At 34.1% G+C, this 17,380-nt stretch overlaps 3 protein-coding genes across 3 annotated transcripts; all 3 read left to right on the top strand.

Moving 5' to 3' along the window:
- Positions 1-5,413: 5,413 nt before the first annotated feature.
- LOC105955916 (flavonoid 8-hydroxylase 2, chloroplastic) lies at positions 5,414-8,563 on the top strand. The gene is made up of 7 exons (XM_088817388.1): positions 5,414-6,123; positions 6,512-6,702; positions 7,035-7,121; positions 7,209-7,395; positions 7,480-7,680; positions 7,788-7,975; positions 8,099-8,563. The coding sequence occupies exons 1-7, from the start codon at positions 5,581-5,583 to the stop codon at positions 8,352-8,354; spliced, it is 1,653 nt and encodes a 550-aa protein (XP_088673514.1). The 5' UTR covers positions 5,414-5,580; the 3' UTR covers positions 8,355-8,563.
- Positions 8,564-10,919: 2,356 nt separating this feature from the next.
- LOC105965794 (uncharacterized) lies at positions 10,920-12,582 on the top strand. Its single transcript, XM_088817384.1, has 3 exons — positions 10,920-11,038; positions 11,252-11,556; positions 12,104-12,582. The coding sequence occupies exons 1-3, from the start codon at positions 10,991-10,993 to the stop codon at positions 12,276-12,278; spliced, it is 528 nt and encodes a 175-aa protein (XP_088673510.1). The 5' UTR covers positions 10,920-10,990; the 3' UTR covers positions 12,279-12,582.
- Positions 12,583-12,725: 143 nt separating this feature from the next.
- On the top strand, positions 12,726-14,095 carry LOC105955938 (uncharacterized). The gene is made up of 4 exons (XM_088817383.1): positions 12,726-12,854; positions 12,941-13,273; positions 13,373-13,417; positions 13,519-14,095. The coding sequence occupies exons 1-4, from the start codon at positions 12,797-12,799 to the stop codon at positions 13,860-13,862; spliced, it is 780 nt and encodes a 259-aa protein (XP_088673509.1). The 5' UTR covers positions 12,726-12,796; the 3' UTR covers positions 13,863-14,095.
- Positions 14,096-17,380: the final 3,285 nt, after the last annotated feature.

Here is a 17,380-nt window from a genome sequence, read left to right as displayed (position 1 = left end):
TTGACATGCTTGCATCATATGCATATATATACATATTCTAAATGCAATTTCATGATCATAATGTATAGATCTAGTATAATTTCTAGGTATATCGATCGGGTGACTTGTCGCTTTGCGCTCGATTTTAATTCAGCTGTTTTTTGAAATTCTTTGTTGTGCCATTGTCTTCTCTCTGTCTTTCTGCAGCTACTGTTTGAATTCTGCTCCATTGTTTTTTATATATACATTATGTTATTTATTTCTATTAATTTCAGAAATTCTTCAGTACTTGTTATTATCTGTATAGTGTATTTTATACGTATCAATTTATAATGATATCTGTAGATCTAATCATATATATATAATATTACCAAGAAAGTTTATTTAGCTAGACGTTTTGTCGACACGAAAAATAATTAATATTGGTCTAATTTATTTAGGGTAGTTATTGGGCCAGATTTATGAGGCCCAATAGAAGTATTCGATGGGCCAAAAAATAATTTAAACAAAGAAAAGGAAAAAATGAAAACTGGGGATGGGTGTAGTGGAAAGAACAATTTTGGAATTATAAAAGAAGGGAAAGGCGAGTATGCGTTTATATCAAATAGTGAAATATGTGTTGTATTTTCCAAAAAAAAAAAATTAATTGCCATGCCATGCATGCATGCATAAAATTAAGAAACTAAGTACCAAATATACTTCATGTAGAATTATTGTGGTTGTTGGAAATAGAATCTATGTAAAAAAGGAAACAAAAAATCGGAAGCAGAATCTACTACTCAAGTTGATGGTTCTCATTCCAAAAATAAAAATATTGGTCATGCTGCCTAAGATACAAAATAATACCTAAAAATAGATAATCAATATTCGTCTATATATATATATACTGAATTACTATCATCAATCAAATTAAATACGTACTCGAAAAAAAGTAGAAAATATCGAAAAAAAAGAGAGGAGAAAAGATCGAAGAGATGGCGGGAGAGGGAGATGAAGAAGCTGGTTGGGAGCGTCCACAGATGGTTGCCGAAGCAGAAGTTGGAGGACGAGCCATCTGCTTACTTAGTTTGCTGCAGGTAATTACTTATATAAAAAAAATTTAAAAAAAATATTCCATCATATATATATATATATATATATATATATATATATATATATATATATATATATATATATATATATATATATATATATATATATATTCAATAATTTTGTACAAAAACAATTATTTATTATTTATATGAATCAGGTGATTGTGGTATGTGTGACAATGAGTGTGGAGATCGCACTGATAATGGGAGTAGGTGGGCCGAAGCATCGAACAAGTTTGTTGTGGGTGTCGCCGTTCACATCGATTATCTCGGTGTGTTTGGTTTTGTGTCGATATTGTGTTGACAATAACCCGATGATGACGTGGTTTGTTTATGCTATGACGGTTGGTTTCTCTGTGCTGCACATAGGAAGCAGCACGTTCCACTTGCTGAAGGCGCTCAACGGTTGGAAATTGAAGAATTTTTTAATCAACTATCCGCTTATTTACGCCGTATGCATCTTGGTTTTTGTCATTATCCACATGTCTTATTTGGTAGAAGACATGAGCTAGGATTATTAACTCAACGATCGGCCATCTGTTGTTATGCGTGCTGCCGTTATTTTTCGTTTTCACTTTTCAATTTCGTTTATGTTTTTCTCTTGATTGACTTTTAGTCTTATTTTTCTATTAATTGAATTTTAATCTTATTTTTCTCTTGATTTAGAAACCCATCCATGCCAAAAAGGAAACGAATTAAATCAATATATATATATATATATATATATATATATATATATATATATATATATATATATATATATATATATATATATATATATATATATATATATATTCTCATTCCAATATTTGTCATGCGTAAGATTTAAAAAAAAGTAATTAGAAAACAAACTTGATCTATATATATTGCATTAATAGTAAATCAAACGTCATCAAATACTCGATCAGACAAAACGGAATAAAAGAAAAAGAGAGATGGCAGTAGTTGTAAATTAATTAATGGGGATTACTAATAAGTAATAACTACTGTTATTTTTTTTTGGTTTAATTTTTGATACATTTCTAATTAATTTCATAAATTCTTCACTAGTGTTATTATTTGTATAAAATTTTTCATACATTTCAATTTATTCTGTTAGATCTAATTATATACATTTCATTTTCTTTTTATTTTGAATTCAGAATTATATATTTCAATAGAAAAAAATGTTTAATTTCTGAAAATATCCGTTTAATTAATTTCTATACCCCACAAATCATAGTTGATCTACTACCGAAATGAAATGAAATGTAAGACATGCCGAATACACTAAAATAAATAAAATCCCATTAAGATAAAATGAAACGAAAATTACACTAGTACCTCAAACAGGGAAACATAATCCTAGATTCAACACAGTTGGAACAAAGATAGATAATATAATATAATAATATGAAATTAGTTAGAAGAGTGGTTCAAATTAAAATTTAAGCATGGTCAAGTGCCCAGGGCTAGGTTCAATAAAATATGCAAGGTAGCATCCCCAAATTTCCAACCCTTGTGCACCTTCACTGTGTGAAATGCCCGAAAACGTCCATGTTTCGTAGCGACTTCTTTCTCTCACCTCATTCGTCGTGATGATCTCACGACGGCACACGTACTTAAGGTGCATCAGGTACACCGACACCACGGATGACAGTGGCAATATATACACAAACTAAAATGAAGAAAATAGCTGTTGGTAATTAATTATGTATGCCCTTTTCCTGAATTAATTATGCATGGTGTTAATATATATTATATCCATTAATTATTATGGAATTTTATTAAAAAAAAAAAAAAATTCTTCGCACTCAGATTTATAAAATTCTTAGTGCCATTCTCTTATCTTCCAAGTATTGTTTGAACTCGGCTCCAATATTTTTGTTTAATTTTTTATATCATTAATTACAAGCAATTCTTCAGTACTTGTTATTATTAATTTGTATATAGTTTATTTTATACGTTTCGATTTATTCTGTCATGTCTATATAGTTTATTATATACGTATCGATCGATTTATATTGTGTGTAGATGTAATTACAGTGGTTTGGAGAAAGTTTATTTAATTTCTCATAATAGAAAGGCCTAAATAAAATTAGATGGAATGTAGGACTAAAATTCAATCAAGAGAAAATTCAATCAAGAATTTTAGTCTAATATATAACAGTGGGTGCTACGGCTAATAAGCACCCGATATATGTATATATATATAATCGAGATGTAGCATCTAACTTGCAGCAGCAAAGTAACTATATTAAATCAAGGGATAGATTATTTCCTAGACTTGATCCAATTGGGTAGATCCTCGAAGATGAGGTAGAAAGTGATTGAAATCAACAAGAAGAAAGCATAACTAGCTGGAAATATGTCAAAAGTATTCCCAAATTTCCAACCTTTGAAGAACTTCAATAACCGGAAGATGCTGCTTCCTATTTGCACTAGACAGAAGATAACCGGAAAAACCTCGCCCAATACCGACCACTTCTCATACTCACGTCTTACTTCCACCCCCATCTTCATGAGCATGCCACGACGACACGCGTATTTCCAGTACACCAGATACACCGAGATAGCTGATGTCAGCGGCGCCATCACCATCAAACTTACTCGAACCTTCCTTGCATGATCTACTACTCCATTTACCAGTACCAACTCCATTGCCGATGTCAAACATGCCACAAACACCTGACCAATATTGGTGTATCAAATTAGTAAATAAATAATAAATAAATAAAATATGAAAATATTGATTGATTAAAAAATAAATTAATAATTACTTGCACCAAACTACGTAAGACGATGGGTCGTCCTCCAACTTGTTGTACGGCAACCCTCCGTGGACAACAACGCCGACCAGCTTCTTCATCTCCCTCTCCCGCCATCTCTTTTTTTTCTTTTTTCCGTTTTGTCTGATCGAGTATTTGATGACGTTTGATTTACTAATGCAATATATATATAGATAATCAAGTTTTTTTTTTTAATTATTTTTTTTTTCTTAAATCTTACGCATGACAAATATTGGTATATATGAGAATATATATCATGAACTGAAGATCATGAAGATTTTGCTTTGATTTAATTCGTTTCCTTTTTGGCATGGCTGGGTTTCTAAATCTCGCATGTGGTTGCTTTTACGCATGACTAATTAAATTAAATGATTTTCCTGCAATTAATTAATTAATTACGCATGGTGTTAATACATATTATATCCATTGTAATGGGACTGCTCCAATATTTTTGTTTAATTTCTTAAGTACTTGTTATTATTTGTATATAGTTTATTTTATACGTCGTATGGATTTATTTTGTCACGTCTATATTATTTATTTTATATACTTATCGATCGATTTATATTGTGTGTAGATGTAATTATAATGGTTGGAGAAAGTTTATTTAATTTCTCATAATAGAAAGACCTAAATTAATTAGATGGAATCATTAATCAATACAACTTTCAATTAAATTTCCTCATTTTTTGCTATATATCATCCTGTAAATGTATAATGCATGAATAACTCTAGATAAAACCCTACTTATTTAAATTTTTTGTTTTTTTTTAATTTCAGTAATATTAATTACTAGTATTATTCCTTAAGACTTTTTTATGCACGAAATGAAAAACCTCTCACCACCAAAATCTCTCAATTGACCTGGAAACCTCCACGGATCCGCCGCCGATGACCTCCACGGTTCTGGAAACAGGAGAGAGAAATGAATTCCGATTCTAAAGATTAGTTTCCAATTTCACTTCCAAAGTTTTCGAAAATTGTTATTAAATAAAGGTGTTTGGTATTGTCTAGGTTATTGTTGCAGTTGTTACACTGGTTGTGGAGATATATCACATAAGTGGAAAGGATTCCACAAATAACTTCCATGTACTCAGTTGTGGAAGTGTTTAAGAAGTACACAAATTTGTTAAACTATGGCCCATATTACTATTTTGAAGAGGAAGGGGAGCGAATTTGGCACTCTCCCACATCGTGGGAGGTGCTGAGTTTGCTATTCGCTCGAGCATATTCAATTTTCTCAAGGCAGCCAATGGCTGGGAGTTTGGCGGGGCAGTTTCTTCGTCTCATCCGTTTGTGTTTTCGACTCTTTTCTTTTGTGTTTTGGTTACGGAATTCTGCTCCACCTTTTGATCGGATCGGATCGGATCCGCCTTTTTTATTTCCCCTTCATTTCCGTTTTTAATTTATGTAATCTAGTTTTTATATGAAGCATTCATTACAACTGACGTGTTTTCATTTATGTTTCTTAATTGAACCATTAGTTTGTTTTTGTTATCTGATTTGTTGGACCTTATGCTTTCTTTTTTCTATTTCTTTTTTTTTTAAATACATGTGTCACACTATATTAACCTTTGTTGTACAGAGATGAAACATACATGCGTTGGTAGAGTATTTCAAGCCACAGTCTTGATCTCACTCTAAACCTCTTCTATCCTATCTCCAATAATTTACTACTTCTGCAACTAATTAATTAATTCCCCTTTGAACATCAACTTTTGTGATCTTAATTAGTACTTAGTATGGAAGCTCTCAGAGCTTCATCTTTCCCATCTTTTCACCCCCCGCCGATCTCAACAAAACTTCCCAGAACCATTTCCGAAAAACCCTATTTCCACATTCCGTCAATTCAGCAAATTACGACGCCTCTCTCCAAAATTCGCAGCAAGAAAGCGAATTTCAAGGTGTTCACAGCTATTTCTCCAACCGCCGCCCCATCATCAACTGAGGAAGAATCGTCATCGCCTGATCAAGAAATCGATTCGGAAAATAATGAAGAGAAGTTTGATTGGTACGCGAATTGGTACCCAGTGGTGCCGATGTGTGATCTGGACAAGAGAAGGCCACATGGGAAGAAAGTAATGGGAATGGATATAGTGATTTGGTGGGATAGAAATGAGGATGCATGGAAGGTGTTTGATGATAGTTTCCCTCACAGATTGGCTCCACTTTCTGAAGGGAGGATTGATCAATGGGGCAGGTTGCAGTGCGTCTACCATGGTTGGTGTTTTGGTGGCGCCGGCGACTGCAAACTCATTCCTCAAGCACCCCGTGACGGCCCTCCGGTAATTAACTATCTCGATCTTTTATTCCCTCCCTTGTTGATTTGGTGCTTTGTAATTTATTTTGCTGCAGCAAATGATATTTACACATTTTTTGTTACTTATGGTGTGATAGTGTGAATATGAGATTAATGGTGAAAATAAACAAGTACCGAAAGATTTTGAAGCTCTGTTGCCATTTAAATTTGAAGACTTTTTGCCGGAATTGTTCGTTGACCACATTTACGTGATAGTTTAGGAGTGCGAAAAATAATTGAAGCCTTGTTATCGGAAGTTAAAGATGGTGTTGATGTGTTAACTCTCTGCTTTTGTGTGAACATTGTAGTTAGAATTTCTGGGATTTTGATGTACACAAATATCGAAGACTGAAAGTATATTTCCACTCGTGCAGATTCACACTTCCAAGAAAGCTTGTGTAGCTGTTTATCCAACTTGTGTGCAAAATGGCATTCTTTGGTTCTGGCCAAATTCGGACCCACAGTACAAAGATATATTATCGAAGAAAAAGCCTCATTACATACCAGAACTTGACGACCCAACATACACCAATTCGATGATAGCCAGGGACATACCTTACGGGTATCATAATCTTTCCGGATAATATGCTCACCTTCTGATTTTCTTTGCATGGTACCTAATGATTATGTGAACAAGAGAATTATAACAAAAAAGTCCCGGGAAAAAAAGCGAAAGAATGACCCTGATTTTGTCACAAAATGGAATACGTACTGTTTATTATCTTAACCGAAGGTTTCGTTAGTTGCGATCAATTAATCATGACATCAATGATTATAAATACTACTAGCTCTGTCCCATGTTTATCACTCTCGTCTCATGTTCAGACTTCCAAAAATAGGGCTTTGTTTTCTAATACTAGAGTTAATTGCTATATATATATTGACTTTTTTCAAGTACGAAATTCTGATTGAAAATCTTATGGACCCTGCTCATGTCCCATATGCACATTACGGCATAATGAGCGCTGGAAAAACGCCAGAGAGATAAGTAAATCTATGCAAGGCTTGCTTCTAACATATTTTCTTTTATAAACGATTAAACTCCCATAGCTAACAGCAAATATCCTGCACTTTGAAGGCCGATAGAGAAGGAGGCAGACCCCTCGAAATAAATATTCAGAAAGTAGATATAAATGGCTTCACTGCAAAGCAAGTTTTCGGGGACAACTATTTCATTCCACCTTGTCTCTACTATGGCTTTTTCAGTCCAGGTGGGGCTCTAACCGTGAAAAAAACATCATCGTCTGGAACCAAAGATGTAATAGTTTTAATCGTGTAAGAAAAAAACATTTTGGAAGTTCATTTGCATTCTATCGAGCAGTAAATATTTTCTCTCGTGCAGGAGGTAGTATCACCTATTCCACCCCAGAAAAGAGCGCTTCTTATTTTCTACTGTGTTCCAGTTAGTCCTGGTAATAGCAGATTGATCTTTGTTTCGCCTAGAAACTTTGCTGTCTGGATTGAACGGATTTTTCCACGTTGGATATTTCATATTGGACAGAACTTGATTCTTGATTCCGATCTCTATCTTCTTCACGTAGAGGTGAACTTAAAGCTCATTATTTTTTTATTGTTACATAACTTTACATATTGTGCTTTCAATAGATGTGTACGAAATTCAGGTATTTAAAAAATTATTTCTCTTTTTAGGAACGGAAGCTGATGGAAGTTGGGTCTATCAACTGGCAGAAATCTTGCTTTGTCCCAACGAAGGCAGATGCACTCGTTTTAGCCTTTAGAAGGTGGTTAAATAAATACGGAGGTACTAAAGTTGATTGGGGAACTAAATTTACCGGACTATTACCCCCCACTCCTCATAGAGAGCAGCCATTTGACAGGTACGTAAATAAAATCCCATCGTATAAAACACCTAAAATCACTTGTTGTGCTAGAATTCAAGAAACTATGGATAAAAAAAAAGATGAAATATAATTTTTTCGATTTTTTTGAAATGTTGTTAGGTACTGGTCGCATACGGTGAATTGTAGCAGCTGCAGTGTTGCACATAAACGTCTCAACGTGCTTGAGATTGTGCTGCAAGTTTTTTCAGTTTTTGCAATTGGAATAGTTGCAGCTGCCAAACAGGGTGTTATCTCTGTTGCTGCAAGATACGCTCTGTTTTCGGCGGCTGTGTTGTGTTTTGTGGCTTCGAAATGGCTGTCGCACTTCATCTACAAAACTTTCCGCTACCATGATTATGACCATGCTTTCCGCTAAGGGCTTGTTTGGTTAGTAGATAAGCAATTGTTGCTGTGAACTTTTCTGGTTGTATGTAATAGCAGCACAAGTACAAATCCATTCTTGGAACTTAGCTTAATGCATATAAAAAAAAAAAAAAAAATATCCCTTTTTATATGTAATATCTTTTAATTTATATATGCAACCAAGAATGTGAGTCCCTTTTATTATATATTTTTTAAATTAAATTGAGTGTTAAATATGTGCAAAATAAGTATTTCCACATTATCATAAGAGAGAGAAAGTATATATCGATCGATTTATATTGTGTGTAGATGTAATTATATTGGAAAAAGTTTATTTAATTTCTCATAATACATGGAAAGGCGTAAATAAATTAGATGGAATGTAAGACTAAAATTTAATCGAGAGAAAAATAAGACCAAAATTCAATCAAGAGAAAAATAAAAGACTTAAATTCAATCAAGAGAAAAAATATGAAACTAAAACTCAATCAAGAGAAAAACATAAACGAAATTGAAAAGTACTGAAAACGAAAAAAAACGGTAGCACGCATAACAACATGCCGATGGCCGATCGTTGAGTTAATAATCCTAGCCGCGTTCTACCAAACAAGAAAGGTTGATAATGACAGAAACCAAGACGCATACGGCGTAAATAAGCGGATAGTTGATTAAAAAATTCTTCAATTTCCAACTGTTGAGCGCGTTCAGCAAGTGGAACGTGCTGCTTACTATGTGCAGCACAGAGAAGCCAACCGTCATAGCATAACCAAACCACGTCATCATCGGGTTATTGTCAACTCGATAACGACACAAAACCAAAAACACCGAGATAGTTGATGTGAACGGCGCCACCCACAACAAACTTGTTCGATGCTTTGCCCCACCTACTCCCATTACCAATAAGATCTCCACACCCATTGTCACACATGCCACAATCACCTGATGATTTAATAAATAATAAATATTTTTTTTTTACAAAATTATTGAATATAAATATATATCGATGGAATTTTTTATTTTATTTTTGATAAGTAATTACCTGCAACAAACTAAGTAAGAACATGGCTCGTCCTCCGACTTGTGCTCCGGCAACCATCTGTGGACGCTCCCAACCAGCTTCTTCATCTCCCTCTCCCGTTGTCTCTTCAGCCATCTGTGTACGCTCCCCACCAGCTTCTTCATCTCCCTCTCCCGCCATCTCTTCAACCATATGTGGATGCTCCCAACCCGCCATTTCAACCATATGTGGATGCTCCCAACTCGCCATTTCAACCATATGTGGACGCTCCCAACCCGCCATTTCAACCATATGTGGACGCTCCCAACCCGCTTCTTCGTCTCGTCCCTCTCCCGCCATCTCTTCGATCGATCTTTACTCCTCCTTTTTTTTTTTCGATATTTTCTACTTTTTTTTAGTGCGTATTTAATTTGATTGATGATAGTAATTCAGTGTATATATAGACGAATTTTGATTATCTATTTTTAGGTATGATTTTGTATCTTAGGCAGCATGACCAATATTTTTGGAATGAGAACCATCAACTTGAGTAGTAGATTCTGCTTTCGAATTTTTGTTTCCTTTTTGGCATAGATTCTATTTCCAACAACCACAATTATTCTACGTGAATTATATTTGGTACGTAGTTTCTTAATTTTACGCATGCATGTATGGCATGGCAATTAATTTTTTTTGGAAAGGTACAACACATATTTCACTATTTTATATGGTAAGAATTGATATTATTATCATGCATAAATTAAAATTGTTTTTTTGATAATTAAATATAAATACGTACCAAAAGGAAAAATATGTGCCAATATATATATATATATATATATATATATATATATATATATATATATATTAAGTATATATATATGGGGATCGGCCCTTTATTTTTGCAGCCTTTTCTTTCTGCTTTTTTTTTGGCCCATTTGATGTCTAAACGCTGTCGTTCGGTTCGCTCCCTCCAATCAGATTCTCACATTATTTTGTTTTCCATTTACTTTTGGAGCAGCTCGACCGTGACATGTGTGCTTGATTTTTGATTTTTTTTTATTCAGCTTCGTGCGAAACGGCGTCGTTTACATCAACCCTCTCACTTTCTCCTCTTTTCTCTCTCGCCTACTATTGTTGACCCTCTTCTTTCCTCTCCAAATTCGGCCACCGCCTCAAATTCTTCGCCGTCAGCCGCCGCAATGCCACCGACGGCCGCCGTCGCTTCGTTCGATGCCCGCCGGAGTCTGCCAGCAGGGCTTATTTTTTTGTCAAACCGTTGCCTGAAATACGACGACGTTTTACAGACTTCTCACTGCTCGGTGATCGGCGGCCAACAATTTCTGTCTCCACCACCAGCAGCTTCTCACATCTTTGCCACGTATGTTTGTTTGACGTAAGCACGCCACGTCCTCTTCTTTTTGTAATATTGTCGGCCGTCGGTCACTCCATCCATACCCGTAAGCGCAAGTTCCAAGGTGATAATTTCATACCGTGTGGCAGCAGACATGACACTAACCGCATTAAGAAATAATCTCCACCACCAAAAGGGTGAAGAAGTTTAAGAGAGACATTTACATGAGAAAGATAATTGCACAGGCCCCATTCTGCTTCTCTTTCCACATCGACCTTCTGTGCTCACACAACATCCGATGGCTTCATCTGCTTTACCTCTGAACTCCTCGTTTCTCTCCGGCAAGGTGCGCGCGCTTATTTATTTCTTTTCTTTTCATCCAATCTTATCGGACAATTTAGCTAATTTGTAGTTCCTCTCTGTTTTGATTCTATTTTTTTTTTTTTTGGCAAGAGATGTGGGGTTTTCATCTTTTCAAACTTGGCCTTCATTTCCATGTTTCGAATATGGATTTATGAATTTGGTTTTTTGATTATGTTTTTTTTTTTTTTTTGGCCAGGTTAAGATTGAGATTATTATGACTAAGAATTTTTTCGCAATAGGTTTGGAGAAATTCCAATTAATGCTCGATGAGAATGAATTTTTTCGCAAGAGGTCGCCGTCACCACAGCTGCTGCCGATGCCGGAGCTGCACTTGCTGCTGCGACGGGACCCTAAATTCGCCTCCTCCAGTCCCTACAACGTGCCACTGCCCTCGCCAAATGCGATTCGAAATCAGAGGGGAGAGGGGAGAGAGAGAGAAAGGCACACCACTGAGGCGTTGAGCTCTACCGATGCCATTGATGGATTCGATGGGCTTAAGAGGTATAAGATAAAATACAATTAACATATTAATTGTCTATTTCAGGAATTTTATGATATCTGCTGTAAAGCTTTGTATAATCATTTCATTGCATCTTAATAACATGGGGTAATTGGTTGAGGCATTTAGGAATCCAATATGTAGCATCCCGTTGTTTTGTTGCTCGTAGAAACTTTGTAGTATTTATCTTTTATTTTTTATATGGATTTGGTACAATTCGAGACAGCATCCATTCTCTATCTCTGAATTATCAGTTTTCCGAACCCCGACCACTCGTTCTCTAAATTTTTCGTTACAGTAGAAGTTCTCAATTTCATTAATGTTGAAAACAGATTTTGTTTACAACTCCAATTGCATCGGAACCTGCTCTATATCATTTTACGACTTCTGTGAAATTTCTATTGTAGAGTTGAGTTTTCCTCTTTAGACATTGCTGCATTTTGATTCGGTTGGTTTTCTCGTTAATTTGTGGCATACAGGACTATTTCATTGAACATGGTGGCCTATTGATTCTCTTTTAAATGTTTATTTTATTCCCAAACCCAACAGATTAATCGGCCAAAACACGCATCCAAAAGTAGACCACTCCGAAAATCGGTCATATAGAAAGTCACGCATATATCTTTTGTGGCTACATGTCTTCCACAGCAAAGTGTTGCCTGTTTTGGCGAAACCCTTTATTTATTTGTGTGTTAACATTCAATTCGAAGAAGGGTCATTCTGATCGAGAGTTTCTTCGTAAACCTACTAATTGTGTACTTTGGTAAGAAGGGCCGTTAATATAAGAGAATCTGCATGTTGGATAATATTTTTCCTAATTTTCCCGACTACATGTTCATATGTTTTATAATATTCAGAAAATTTCTTCCGAATAATGACCATACGGACATGGTGGAATATGTGTACGGTAGATGTGGAGAGGGTGTGTTTGCTCTATGGCCATAAGGATTGCTTTTTTCTTTTTTGCATTTCTTTTATCTTCAGCTGTTTTGGTTCATTTTATGATAAGGACTTTATTTTTCATGCCTCTGGGTTTACGAAGGGGCGGGTAGGGGTGATGAGGACAGAGGGAGACGCAACACGTAGGACGAAGAAAACGTGAAGCAGACAAGAGGCTGAGGAAAACATCAGATAGGCTTGCCTTGGTGTCGGGACTTGAACCTTAGAATAATAGTAAAAGAGGCGGTGGAGGTTCTTGAATGAAGCTATATATATATATATATACGCAGTACTGCACACACAATGGCAGGAAACCAGAACCTTACAATAACAAGGCCAATCTCCTCCTCGCTTGTGACTGGTAAGTCGTTAATCGATAATTAATTAAATTAAATTAAAAGATGATTAATAATTAATTATTGAAAGGTATTTATGTTGATGGTGCAGATTCAAAAGCTAAAGGGAAGTTAATGAAAGAGAATTGGCATATGCTGTATGGCATGTTTTGGGAATTTTTGATCTCAATGCTAGTTATTTCGACTTCGGTGTATGGACTAATATTATTCAACAAACTATATGCTTATGTGCTTGCCCTCGGAACCGTGTTGGCCACGATTAGTGTTATTCAGGGAGTCGGAAAAGCTTATTTTACGTATTTGCTACATATTGGACGTTTTGATATCTTGAGCGCATGGAGTCGGAACACACTCGTAAACTTATTATACGGCACTGTCTATCGCGATGATATTCTCCAAACTAGACGACATCGCTTGTCTCACGGTAATTAATTCAATTTAACTATATCTACTAGTTATAACTCATGACTAGCTAGCTATATACCATTTACCATTACTTAATATATTCTTCATTCGTACACAGAAACCTCAACAGCAAATAGAGCAAACTCAGTGGTGATTAATATTGGTGAGTTAAACATGCATGCATGCATGCATGCACCAAGTCCAGTACGTACACTACAATAATATGCATATATAAATTTGATGTTTTATGTGTACGTACTGCAGATTCAGATACAGAAAAAGAGTTGATGAACGAGTATTACATTTATATGGACATCCGGATTGTGGTTTTCATCGGGTCGATATTTCTCGCTTGCTCTATGACTTTTCTCGTAAAAAAATTTAAAAAACCGGAGGTTCTTCCTATGGATGTCGCTGCAGTTGTTATGGCCACGGTTTGTTTTATTCTGATCGTCGAAAAAGTTATTATGATGGTTTTACTCCATAGTGGGTGCCAAAGCTGCGTGCGCGCGTGGAGTCGGAACATGTTAGTCAGGTTATTATTCGACCATATCGAAGCCAACGCCATTTTCGACCGTATTCAAGATAACGAAGCATACCTGCAGTAATTACACCTCATCATGATAATCATCTTCAATTGGTGGTATCCCAATAGTATTTACATCTTATCTTCATTGTCTTACATTCACTAGATCTAATTCAATTTAGTATATATAATTAGGTGTATTTTTTTTATTTTTTTTCATTCGATCCTTTATATATCCCTACATGTTAGATTTTGTAATTGTCAAGAAAATATTCATCTTATTTATATTATATATTAGCAAAAATTGTCATGTTATTGATTGAGACTACATATTTTTTTATATATTATATATAGATTTTTTTAATGTAGTTTTCGAATAAACCGGTGGAATCGGTCGAAATTTAAAATTTGATCATAAATTGAAATCCAATGTTTGATTCAGTTTTCAACACAAAAAATCTCTGAAACGGAATCAGAATTCCAAAAGTTGGGATGAAAATTTTAATCATATGAAAAATGAATTTAGTTTAGAGAATCCCGATCTATTTGTAATTATCAAAAATCTTGTGAGGTTTGTTTTCGTTTTACACCAACCTCTTATAGTGTATTTTCACGGAATTTTCTTTTAGTTCAGGGAATAGGCATTGACACAATTGGGAAAACGTCCGGTTCTATTAAAAAGGCATATGAAATGAAATCCTAGTAAGGAGAAAAACGTCTTTTCACTCTTACGTCGAACGACGATTTGAGATCAAGCAATAAGGTGTTACACTATGACCTCAGGTCGGTGTTCTAGGTGAGCTGACGCTTGTTTAACCTAAAACTCCATTAAATGAGGCACACTTAAATACTAATATTAACACTAATACTGATGGAAATACGAACCGATTTAATGAATTGCATTTTCCTCGTTTGTGGCGATCTATACATACATATATAGATACATACATACAGACAGAGAAGAAAAATAGAAGAACAGAGTGAAGAGGCCAAAGACATTATTTCATTATTGAACTCTGCTCCAATATTTTTCTTTATTTTTTTATATCATTATTTCCAAGCAATTATTGTACTTGTTATTATTAATTTGTATATAGTTTGTTGTATACGTATCCGATTTATTTTGTCACGTCTATATTATTTATTTTATACTACGTATCGATCGATTTATATTGTGTGTAGATGTAATTATAATGGTTGGAAAAAGTTTATTTAATTTCTCATAATAGAAACGCGTAAATAAATTAGATGGAATGTAAGAATAAAATTCAATAAAGAGAAAAATAAGACTAAAATTCAATATAATAAAGAGAAAAATAAGACTAAAATTCAATATAATGAAGAGAAAAATAAAATTAAAATTCAACCAAGAGAAAAAACATAAACGAAATTGAAAAGTGAAAACGAAAAATAACGGTAGCATGCATAACAAAAGATGGCCGATCGTTGAGTAAATCCTAGCCGCCTTCTACCAAATAAGAGAGGCTGATAATGACAGTAACCAAGATGCATACGGCGTAAATAAGCGGATAGTTGATTAAAAAAAATTTCAATTTCCAACCGTTGAGCGCCTTCAGCAAGTGGAACGAGCTGCTAGCCATGTGCAGCACAGAGAAGCCAACCGTCATAGCATAACCAATCCACGTCATCATCGGGTTATTGTCAACTCGATAACGACACAAAACCAAACACAACGAGATAATTGATGTGAACGGCGACATCCACAACAAACTTGTTCGATGCTTCGGCCCACCTACTCCCATTATCAGTGAGATCTCCACACCCATTGTCACACATGCCACAATCACCTGATTCATATAAATAATAAATAATTTTTTTTTGTTCAAAATTATTGAATATAAATATATATTGATGGAATATTTTTTTTAATTTTTTTTATATAAGTAATTACCTGCAGCAAACTAAGTAAGAAGATGGCTCGTCCTCCAACTTGTGCGTCGGCAACCATATGTGGACGCTCCCAACCAGCTTCTTCATCTCTCTCTCCCGACATCTCTTCGATCTTTTCTTCGATATTCGATCGTTTCTACTTTTTTTCGAGTACGTATTTAATTTGATATTTGATGATAGTAATTCAGTGTATATATAGACGAATTTTGATTATCTATTTTTAGGTATGATTTTGTATCTTAGGCAGCATGACCAATATTTTTGGAATGAGAACCATCAACTTGAGTAGTAGATTTTGCTTTCGATTTTTTGTTTCTTTTTTGGCATAGATTCTATTTCCAACAACCACAATTATTCTACGTGAATTATATTTGGTACGTAGTTTCTTAATTTTACGCATGCATGCATGGCATGGCAATTAATTTTTTTGGAAAAAGCCCCCAAATCTTCTTTTGTTATACATACTAGTAATTGTACCCGTGCGATGCACGGGACAACAAATTGCATTGTTTTGATGTTGTAAGAATATAAACAAACGTTTGATGTATCGTATGATCAAAATTCTATTATACTGGAACATTATTAAGTATACTACACACAAAAAAAAAGGACATAACTTTACTGTTGAATAATTTTCCAAATGAATTGAATCAGCTAATACCAGTAGATTGAAAATTTGTACCAGAAAAAAAATCATCAATTATGTCTTTCATGTTGAGCTTTAAAGTAATTAGATTTAATAACTAAGTTAACATAATCAAAACTAAACTATCGACAACATACCATCGTAAAAGGCCATCTATACATCTTGCATCGGAACTAAGCCCTTCTCCACTGCCTCATTTTAAGGTTGTTTTGCCACTGGAATTAACAATTGGAAAATTAAGAAACAAAAATAAATATAAACAATAAATTAAATAACGCATACAAACAATAAGTCTTGAAGGTCGACTTCCAATAGCTTGTGGTTCCGCCCATTTTTGGTTAATTTTCTCAAATCATCCCTTTCAATAACATGTCCAATAACATATAAAATGAAATAATTGTTATACATAAAATTTGAAAACTTTGGTATAAATTAATGAAACACATAAGTTAACAAAATGAAATTACCTATAAGCCATGATGGAAAAAAATGTAAACTAATTGCCACACAGTCAATAGGATGAAGAAGAATATAAGAAACAAAATCTAAAGTCGGGTTACCAAAAGAAGAAGCCTTAGGTAGGGAAGAAATAAAATTCAAATGTTGCAGACATTCAGTAAAACGATGTCACAAAATCCGCTACGGATGAAAATCAGATTTATTTACCATTTTCTGTAAAAATCAAAAATCAAATTATTATAAATAATATCTAGAAGAATTTGATGAAAATCGATAATAATAATTAAAATAATATTTATGAGATACAAATTTGATAAAAAAAATCAAAAAATAATATTTAGGAGATAAAAATCTGATAAAAATCGAAAATAAAATTTAAAATAATAGTTAGGAGATAAAAATTTGATAAAAAATCGAAAATAATATTTCAAATTATTTTAATGAGATAAAAGTTGATAAAATATGAAAATAATAATTAGAATAATATTTAGGAGATAAAATATGATTAAAATCAAAATTATTATTTAAAATAATATTTAGGAGTTAAAAATTAGATAAAAATCGAAAATAATATTTAGGAGACA

The sequence above is a fragment of the Erythranthe guttata genome, chromosome 4, assembly GCF_056151865.1.
Source record: "Erythranthe guttata isolate IM_541 chromosome 4, IM_541, whole genome shotgun sequence".
Lineage (NCBI taxonomy): Eukaryota > Viridiplantae > Streptophyta > Magnoliopsida > Lamiales > Phrymaceae > Erythranthe > Erythranthe guttata.
This window is presented reverse-complemented; position numbering and strand designations above follow the sequence as displayed.

What these genes read in the sequence shown, in the direction of transcription:
- LOC105955916 (XM_088817388.1), top strand. Translation starts at nt 5,581, where the DNA reads ATGGAAGCTCTCAGAGCTTCATCTTTCCCATCTTTTCACCCCCCGCCG. An exon ending in GCTGGAAAAACGCCAGAGAG is followed by an intron (nt 7,122 to 7,208) that starts ATAAGTAAATCT and finishes AATATCCTGCAC; the next exon opens with TTTGAAGGCCGATAGAGAAG. An exon ending in TCTATCTTCTTCACGTAGAG is followed by an intron (nt 7,681 to 7,787) that starts GTGAACTTAAAG and finishes TTCTCTTTTTAG; the next exon opens with GAACGGAAGCTGATGGAAGT.
- LOC105965794 (XM_088817384.1), top strand. Translation starts at nt 10,991, where the DNA reads ATGGCTTCATCTGCTTTACCTCTGAACTCCTCGTTTCTCTCCGGCAAG. An exon ending in CCTCGTTTCTCTCCGGCAAG is followed by an intron (nt 11,039 to 11,251) that starts GTGCGCGCGCTT and finishes TTTTTTGGCCAG; the next exon opens with GTTAAGATTGAGATTATTAT. An exon ending in GGATTCGATGGGCTTAAGAG is followed by an intron (nt 11,557 to 12,103) that starts GTATAAGATAAA and finishes CAAACCCAACAG; the next exon opens with ATTAATCGGCCAAAACACGC.
- LOC105955938 (XM_088817383.1), top strand. Translation starts at nt 12,797, where the DNA reads ATGGCAGGAAACCAGAACCTTACAATAACAAGGCCAATCTCCTCCTCG. An exon ending in ACGACATCGCTTGTCTCACG is followed by an intron (nt 13,274 to 13,372) that starts GTAATTAATTCA and finishes ATTCGTACACAG; the next exon opens with AAACCTCAACAGCAAATAGA. An exon ending in CTCAGTGGTGATTAATATTG is followed by an intron (nt 13,418 to 13,518) that starts GTGAGTTAAACA and finishes TACGTACTGCAG; the next exon opens with ATTCAGATACAGAAAAAGAG.